At 32.0% G+C, this 9,739-nt stretch overlaps 1 protein-coding gene across 2 annotated transcripts in view; it reads left to right on the top strand.

Moving 5' to 3' along the window:
• The window catches only part of LOC106457969 (protein scribble homolog), a 256,183-nt gene that overhangs the window by 70,413 nt on the left and 176,031 nt on the right, over positions 1-9,739 (top strand). For both annotated transcript variants that reach the window (XR_002610285.1, XM_022384070.1), the window contains exon 3: positions 9,274-9,352. Coding sequence is in view for 1 of the 2 variants with exons in the window: in XM_022384070.1 (XP_022239778.1) it covers positions 9,274-9,352 (79 nt within the window). In the remaining variant the exon portion in view is untranslated. The remainder of the gene's footprint in view (positions 1-9,273; positions 9,353-9,739) is intronic.

Below are 9,739 nucleotides of genomic sequence, written 5' to 3' on the forward strand. Positions count from 1 at the left end.
TTTTTAAATATCAACTCAATCCATTAAAATAAATATATAACAACAAATTCGTTAAGGCAAAAATTCAGGACTCAACAGAGACATGACGTCAGTAAACTGGTCAGGGAGTTAGCTAACATGTTTATGTGATCAGATAAAAATTATATGTTGTCACATAAATACATGTGGCATGTATCTGATAAAACAGCTACTGTGCAAGTCTTTTGGAGCACCAAGAAGATTGCCAGTACTGAAATTGAGACAGTGTTAAAGGATGGAATTATACTATCTTTGGACAGTGTGGCTGTCCAGTTGTAATTGCCAGGAAGAAGGAAGGTTCTGTGAGGAATTTGGAGGGGGTGAATGTGGTAACACACATGAATTCCTTTCCTTATTAAACAGATGAATGTCTGTATGTATTGGAAGTTGCCTGTTGGATAAATTGTGTAAGCCTGGCATTTAATACTGTCAAATCAAGCTGAATGATGAAAGAAGATCTGGTTTTTGATTATTGGAAAAAATGAACTGGGTGATCAAGGTAGACTTAAGACTGTTTTCAGTACTTGTGAAGGATTGTATGAAATCCACATCATGCAACTTTCATGATGTGCCTGCCTGTTTTGAGAGACTAGACTACTGTAGTGGGAGAGATGTCTCGGCTATGTAGATGCCATACGTTTCTTTGGTCTCTTTGGTCGCACACATTTGAAGATGTAGATAAGAAGCTGATAATGTTATTCAAGTGCATTAATAAGAATGCAGGCTTGAAAATGAAACATGGAATGTACATTCTCATGAGCATAAAAAAGGAGTTTCTCAATCACATGGCTGAGGGCTAGCTCCTACCTTCTAATAAGTGGTAAAAACACATCTTTCTGTGTTGCATGTCATATGATTGATGATTTGTAGCCAGTTTCTGCAGAACAGCCACATCAGAATGAGTTTTTGAGCCTGGTGATAGTTTAAGACTCTGGTATACACCAGCAACACATTGCCATTGCACCAGCTGTAACAAGTCTTCATTTGTATATACACCACGGTTGACCAATCAGGAACTTTGAGAAGAGCAACTGAATGATCCAGACATAGTTTGACACTATGTGCTGTAAAGTAAAATAGAATGTGTCCATCACAAACTGACATGTGTAGTACTGTTGCAAACAATATTTGGTACATGTATAGCCAAATATGAGTGCAGGATACATGTTGTACTATCATTATGAACCAACAGATGTGGTAGTAAACATGTGATGAAGTTTGTCATCTCCATTGTTCTAAGGCAAGAAATGCAATGACTAGGAGGGTCACACACTATTGAAAACACATGAAAGTGTTTTTCATATCAAGAGCTTAAGTGATGGTGTAGAAATTGTATCATATGTGCTGCCCAGCTGAAAAACTGGCAGCATCAGGGAAAATTCCAAAAGAGAGTAGGAGTTTCCCTTCTTGAGAGAATCATCTGGATATAGCTGTTCCTTTTCCCAAAACTGGCAGAAATAATTGTTATATACTCATGATTATTGATTACTTCACCATATGGGCTTTAGCTTTTCCATTGTCTGAGATGTTAGCAGAGTCCATCCCAGATGTGTTGGCTGATCAACTGATATTATGCTTTGGCATGTCTGAAGAAATTTCTGTGGACCATGGAGCTAACTTCAACAGCCAGTTACTTGCAGTGTTATGTTGAGTGTTAAGTGGAAAAAATACACATATCACCATTTCATCCTTGGTTAGTTAGTTTGTTGGAATAGATGTTATGGATTGTCAAGCATATACTTGTTAAATTTGTTAACTCTGACCAAATAGATTGGGATCAATCTTACTGTATACCATGCAGCTGAGGAACAGTTATCTGATTATTCTCTGAATTTTCTAATATTCATATGAGAAGTACAGCTCCAATTGGATCTGGTGTATGACCTTTCATCCATTGCACATGTACTAGAGTGTTCACAGGAATATGTGAAATTTCTGTGTTCTACAATATCTGATTGCATGAATTTATGCGAAAGCAAATTGGAAGTGGCCATATTTGAAAAGAAATGTTATGACAAAACAGTAATAGAATGAATTTTTGAGCTTGGTGATCGTTTAAGGTTTTGGTATGTTCCTGCTACACAGAAATAACTTTGTTTTGGCTAGACTGATCCATATATTGTCTGTCAACAGTTTTATGAAATAAATTATGATATCACTGTGAATCCCCGAAGAACTGGTTACTCCAGGTATCAGAGTTGGATAAGCATGTTGATCATGAGGAAGACACTGGTAGTTTATATCTGTCTGTTTCTGAGGTCTCAGATGAGAAAACAGCAGTGGAGGAGCACTCTATATGTTCTGATGATTGGCTGAGATGCCAATGCTTTGGTCAGTGGTTGTAAAGTAGTTGATTTAATTTCAGTAACTGGTGTTAGGTGTTTGCTTGCCATTCTACCCCTCCTTTGCTATTGGATGTGGGATCTATCTCTATGACAACAAGTGGTGGAAGAACTCGCATATATATGAGATAGTTTAACTCACTGACTGTTGGCTGCCAACAGGGGATGTATGGTCAGGGGTTTGTCCAGTATACATTGTTCTGTATAAAGCTGTGTGGATTTCACGTACTCTATCACTTGGAATCATAGTGATGACTGGATTTGCCATGAATAATGCATGACATGGCATGTGTTATATCCATATCCAATGATCTTTTCCAAGAAAATCTTGGGATGTGGTCTGATTGATTGTGGTGTTTAATCATTGTTAGCTGAACATCTGATCTATCACAGGTTGAGTTAACTTGGAGTTTTCAATTCTGACTTGTTAATGAAGTCACAAGTCTTGTAAATTGCCTTACAGACTATTGCACTCATAAGAGGACTATGGTGAAATCTCAAACAGAGCTTCAACCTAAGTTGTTGGGAATTGTTGCTTACATGAAGTAACATCGTGGGCAATGCATTGTTCATGTATTTGCTTTGTCAACTGTTTGTGAAAAGTTCTTTGCCCACCATGGTTAAATGGGTGTTGGTGATCCATGTGTGACTCTAGAGTATTCTTAAAATGGCAACCATGTTGTGCAGGATAGGCACTGCACACCAGAAAGACCAAACATGAGGTATTCTGCTCTAATGTTAATCAACAGTTAAGTTCAAAAGTATCCTCAAAATGCATATTCTGGGAATGTTATGCAGAGAATAAATCAAACATGAACAGCAAAGCAAAGAAACACATACACACACAAATGAACAAGTAAAATCAAATTTTTATTCACAAAAATTGTTTCAGTCTTCTTCATACTTACTGACTGACTTCCACTTTTCCTTTAATTATTGCTTGTTGCTGAGCTGAGAAAGTTTCTGCACATTTCCTCACTGAAAATTCTGATTTCTTTTCAAAATTGAGATAAAACATTGAAAGTACAAAATACCCAAATTCAATTCTATACGTGTCACTCACTCTTCCAAATTACATTTATTGAGGAGTAAAACTCCTAACTCATATCAGTTTGTTCACTCCCTCCACCAATGACATATGCAAGATTTATCTGAGTAACCGGATTAGTATATGTTACAACCTTTTGAAATTTGGTTTTAAAGAATGTCAAATTACATGCAGAACACCTGCACAAAAATTTAGAAAAATTTCCTGAATATATCTGACCAAATATATTCTAAACTGGTTATGGAAGGGTGAAATTTAACTTTTTTTAGTCATTACTTACTCACAAAAGAAAATCTTTTTTATAATTTTCAGTTTCATTTAAATCTGTTGTTGTTGTGTATTGCAATAATTTCAGATGTAATTGTATTTTATTCTACTTTGTATTTACAATTTTGCTTTGTAAGTTTTAAAATTATAGTAGGAACCTGGACAGCATTAAAAGTTTATTTTTATGGTTTAATTTTGAGATTTGCTCATTTTGATATTTACCGTGTAAATTTGATTGATTCTGTTTTGTAGTTTGTAAATTATGACTTTTAATATTTTTTTTTTATTTTTGTAGTTGTATTTTATTTAGTTTTCCTTTTTATCTGGCTATTCAAGTTTGCATTTCCATTCACATAGCTGTCGTGACATCTTGTCAATTTGGCCAGTAAAGTTTAATGTTTGGGTTTGTGAAGACCTACAAAGAGGATGGAACATAATTGAGAATTTTACCCTTCCATAACTAGTACGGAATATGTCAGTTGTAAAGTATATTCAGTTAATTTTTCTAAATATTCTTGCAGGTATTTTGCATGCAGTTATGGCATACTTGTAAACTGGATGCAAAAGGATATAGCCATCTGCTAATCCTTTTACTTAGGTTAAGACAATGGGTATCTTGTAGAAGCTTGTACCTGTTCAGTACTGTGTCTGTGTCCTTGACAGGAAAAGACCATCTCAAGAGGTTAATCCCCTTTCAACAACACTATGAACTTATAAGTTACAATCTTTATGTTTTGTATTGATTGACAATACTCATTGTCTAGATTAGAGTAAAATTGCTCATTGGAGTTGACATAATATATTTTTTTTAAATTTTAGGCTTCAAGTTTTGCATCATTGGGTAAGCCTCTATGTCATTACTTTCATTTGTAGAATGGTTTCTTTCCATTATTTTTAGTGCCAGGAAACTAGAAATGGAATTTACTTTTTTTTTACATATTATAAATTACAAATTCACGTTGGTTGGGCTTGTCAGTTGTTGACCTTCATGAAAACATTCTTCAAAGATTACAAGATATGCATGATGTGAAGTAAATATAATGAACAACTTTATTCAACTACTAAAGCAAGAACTTGTTTGATGAAAATGCTGCCCTACATAAACAACTAGCCCCCTCACTCATTGTCCAGCATTATTTTAAAGATGTTTCCATTAATAATATATTAATGTGGAGGTGTCAAGAGGAAACACTAAACTAGAGCTGCTTCAGTTACCCTGTATAAAATATTTTACAGAAATGATACTTTTTGCTTTTAATGCAACAAAGTATAAATTAGTCACACTAATGTTTTAATGGTGTGTAATATTTTTTGAGTTCTTTGGAATCAAACCACATTTTTTTGAAATAGTGTATCCAGTCAAAATACATTTTCCTAAAGTGAAGCTTAATTTACTCTGAATATTTTATAAATTCCACAAAGAATTAGTTTTTAGTAATTATTATGTAGAATATAGAAGCAGCAACAATATTACCATGTGTGTATGAGAGGGGGGTTCCTATGTGTCTTTAAACACCATGCTTAGTATAAAAAGAACAACAGGGTCACCATATATATAACAGTAGTGTTACCATTTGTTTCTACTAGATAGCATTTGTAAGATACTGCAACAGATTTCACATATATTCTTCTTATTTTTCTTGCTTCTTTTATGATTATTTTTCTTTCTTTAACATGTGAGACAAGTAGAAGGAGGTTAAGACTAGTAGATAGTATATCCCCACTGCTTTGTGGGTCCTATTTTTGCAGTCATCTCCAAAATTCATGGCACATCTTATATCCCACATCACAGCCTGTTCCCTGGTGATTATTTTAATACACACAACATTTTTGTTGTAGTTATTAAGGCTTGTTTAGATATTTAAAGTGTTTTTTTTATCACAAGTTTGTTCTTGCTATTTTTAATGCAGTTCTTCCTTCTTTAATATTTATTTAACTGTTGAAATAATGTTTTTACATACACATATAAGTGTGTGTGTGTGTGTGTATTACAAAGCATATGTAACATACACAACATTTGAGACACTTATGTGTACTTCTTAATCGATAGAACATTTATTAATGTATGTTTGTGCATATAAATATGATTTAAATGATTTGAGATAAAGGACTGTATATTTTAATAAAAGTGCATTGAGTTACAATAGTCATCACCAATTGGGAAATTGTCATCTTATGAAAAAAATTTAGTTATTTTTAATTATTTCCTTTTATGTGCTTAGAAGAATTAATATAGGATCACTATAATTTTCAAGGCTAAGGAAAGATAGTGGGAAGTGTTTTCAATGAATAACAAGTGGTAGGCTCCAGAATCAGATAGGTTTGTGTTGCCACAAGAAGACTTGTAGGACTGTGTATCATAATAGGAAATAACAAAACATTGAAAAGTTAGAGAAAAAGAGCTTGAACCAATACAACTGAACCTTTGCTGGAATCTTGATTACTGGTTTAGTAAACTGGTTGGTGATGTCATATAGAAGGACTGCACACACTCGCATACATGACCTTCCACTTTGAGTTATTTCTGTTTTTAAGAACTTCTATGCACCTGCTGCCTCTATAATAATTAGCTTTATTGTGTATATGTTTCAGTTTGTTTGTTTTTTAATCATGCTAACAATCCCAGTCAGAAAAACAAAACACATAACTATGTCAATTAAGACTTTGGAAATAGTCATTAAATGCTGGGATATATGTTGTGAGATAGCAAATTCTTTTTGTTTTTATGGCTGTGTTTATTGTTCTTATATTATTTCCTTCTATCGTTTAGTTTATCTATGAATTTTTAGTTGCATTAAAATGTGAACTCACCTTCTGCATGATTATTTGTATTTTAAGTAAATATATATATATGTGTATGATGAAACTGACACTAGCTTCCCTAGCAGTGATGTACAGATATGTTTTAATCTTTTATCACCAATATGGCACCAAATATGTAGCATGGTTTCTCAATTATATGTAGTGGATTCAGGATTCTTTTGTGTATTGCCAGTTTTATACAGAATGGTTTTGATTTCCAGTAGTTTCCCGTCATTTTTGATGGGTTTTACACTAGTGTATATATAACTTACATTGATAAACAACTTGTAATTTGTCTTATCTGATCCAAAGTTCTTGTAAGAAATGAGAATGATGCTGGGAAATGAAGTACCTTAAACTTGCACTATAGACATCCAGGGAAGAAGTTTTATGTGACCTGCATGTTCAATATGCAGATTTGTCTGTTTGTTGGAAAGGGTTTCTGTTCATGTTGAAACTAGCAGTTGATCCTTTTTCTTTTCACCTGCTCATTGGTTTAATGTTCCTTCCAAAAGTTGGTTTGTGATTTCTCATTTGTCTTTTTTTTTTAAGTATTAAGTATATTACTTTTTAAACTAAAAAATGTTTAGTCACAGTATTTTTGACTTGTGAAATATACTGCCATCCATTGTATCTTAATTTTTAAGTTGATGGAATACTGTATATAATACACAAATTAAAATATAATAAACACAGTTTTTGTTTCCAGTAAGATGCTCAGAAACAGTTCTTGTGCATTATTTTCCTTACCTAGTTTTATGTATTCAGAGTCCAAAATTCACAAATTTTCTAATCAGTATTTCACAAAACTTCTACTAGTCCAGCCAAAGAACATGTATATACATATGTTAATTCCATTTTATCAATTGCACATTTTGATTTTTTTAAAGAAAGACACAATTGCAAATATGTTTATGTGTAATATTAAACAAAACTCTTTAATTGAAAATGAAAGTTTTTGAGAATGGAGGAAAAACAAAAATATAAAATAATAATGTGACTTGAGGTTACTACTTTAATAGTGACCAAATAAGTAAGTTATTTCTTCATTGAGATTTAATATTTGTTGTACTTTGTTTGGATTAATTCTGACATTCCAGGACCCTCCTTTTCATTTCAGACATCATAGTAATTTCCATAATGTTTAGAAATAGGCCAGGGATCCACAGAAAGCTAGAGGCTTTATTTGGGAGATTTAAGTGAAAAAAGATACTTTCACCAGATGAAAACACAACTATGGTTTTAGGAAAAAAGTATAAAAATACATATTTGATGAGAAGATAAAATTGGAAAAATGCTCAACATTTTAATCAGCCCAGATACTGTTTACTTTTAATGTAACAAAGTATAAATTAGTTATATTAGTTTAGTAATGGTGTGTTCTATTTTTTGAGTGCTTTTGTATCAAACCACATTTTTTTTGAAATATTGTATCCAGTCAAAATAAATTTTCCTAAAGTGAAACTTAATCTATTCTGAATATTTTAAATGCTTAATATAAAAAAAAAACAGCAGAGTCACCATATGTAATATACAGGATGGCCTAAAATTATCTGTAAATTATTACAATTTAATAATTAAATAACTAAAGAAATACAATCATGCAGTTTTCAACATCTTGTAGCCCAACTCAAACTGTTTTTATTTACATGTCAGTAGACTTCTAGGGGGTGCACCATTAGTGGCTCTCTGCACTTTTAACTGATATTCAATTTCAGTCCATGTTCACTGCAACATATCCATAGTTACAGTGTTGATTGCATCTGTTATCCTGGTCTTTAATTACACGATGTTCGCTATAGGTATGCAATACATGACATACTTAACATACCCCAAAGAAATAAATCTGGTGGAGTAATGTCTAGTGAACACAGAGACCACAGATTTGGCCCACCCTACAAGCCAAATGACACATTGAGCCTTTCTTTTCATGGTTGCCATTTTATGGGATAACACTACTCATAGAGTGAAAACAAAAACACATAATTAAAAACTGTTTGAGTTGGACTAAAATTGCATCATTATATTTTTTTAGTAATTGAATTCTTAAAGTTTGAAATAGGAAAGATAATTTTGGAACACCTTGAATAACAGCAGTGTTACCATTTGTTTCTACTAGATGATACTTGGGATAATTAGGTTATTGTTTTGGTATTCTACTCTACCCATGATTCTCCTAGCTGGTCAGGGCCAACTAAATGATGCAAATTTTGAATTCTGTATGTATTTGAACTTGCACCCTCAAATTGCATATAGAAAAGCTATTATTGGTAGCTTTGACTCAGTTGTGAAGCTTTTTGTCATTACAAAATTGGTTGTTTCATTGGCATGGACTTTTCATTCAGTTTGAAGCTGCTTTCCTTTCAGTTGAATTGGATGTATTGTTCTACTATTTGTCACTGTCAGGTCACAAATTTTGGACTTCTAGTTTATAAAGTTAAAGATTAAAATATAATCAAAATTGATCTTCCAAGTGAACTATAAACACCACTACTTAGCATACTATATTTAAAAATACATCATTTCACATATATTTTACATTACCTCATAAAACCCATTTAAAAATTTTAGTATCCTAGTAGTTTTGTTTTTTTAATGTTGTAGATGAGACCAGCAGGTGTAACAATGATTATATCTTGGTAATTATTGTGGAATAACTTAATGAAACAATAGAAAAATGTTTTTTCTGTATATTTTTATTTGCAGTTTTTTCAAAATATATAATTGTTGTTTATTCAGCTGTTGGTGTAACAAGTATGATTATTGTCTCAACTAATTTTCTGTTGTTTATTGCAGACCTTGAAAATATTCCAGATAATATTAAACACCTGAAAGCATTGGAGATTGTAGATTTTAGTGTAAATCCACTTACAAAGTAAGTATTCTCAAAAAAAGTTAATATTAGATTTGATTTAATTCTGGAAAGTTTTAGATGTAATAAAAGGTAATTATGTGTTGATTTGAAAGATTAAAAATATTGATACATGTAGGTATATACTAAATATATTTTAATTATTTTTGTCAGTAGGGAAGTATATACTTTGATTCTGAAAAATATGAGGTGTTAAAAATCAATTGAGGTTTGATTTTTGAGATAAAAATAATAGGAAAGTAAAATTATTTTATTAGATCTGAAACATCTATTTGTTTCCCTAAGTAGAAGGTATGAAACTTTATGTTGAATACAAAATGAAATTTTAACAGTAGAGAAATAAATGATTTTGGTGATATTTTTACTAACATTAAATATATATATATATAT

This window comes from Limulus polyphemus, unplaced genomic scaffold, assembly GCF_000517525.1.
Source record: "Limulus polyphemus unplaced genomic scaffold, Limulus_polyphemus-2.1.2 Scaffold399, whole genome shotgun sequence".
NCBI classification, from domain to species: Eukaryota; Metazoa; Arthropoda; class Merostomata; order Xiphosura; family Limulidae; genus Limulus; species Limulus polyphemus.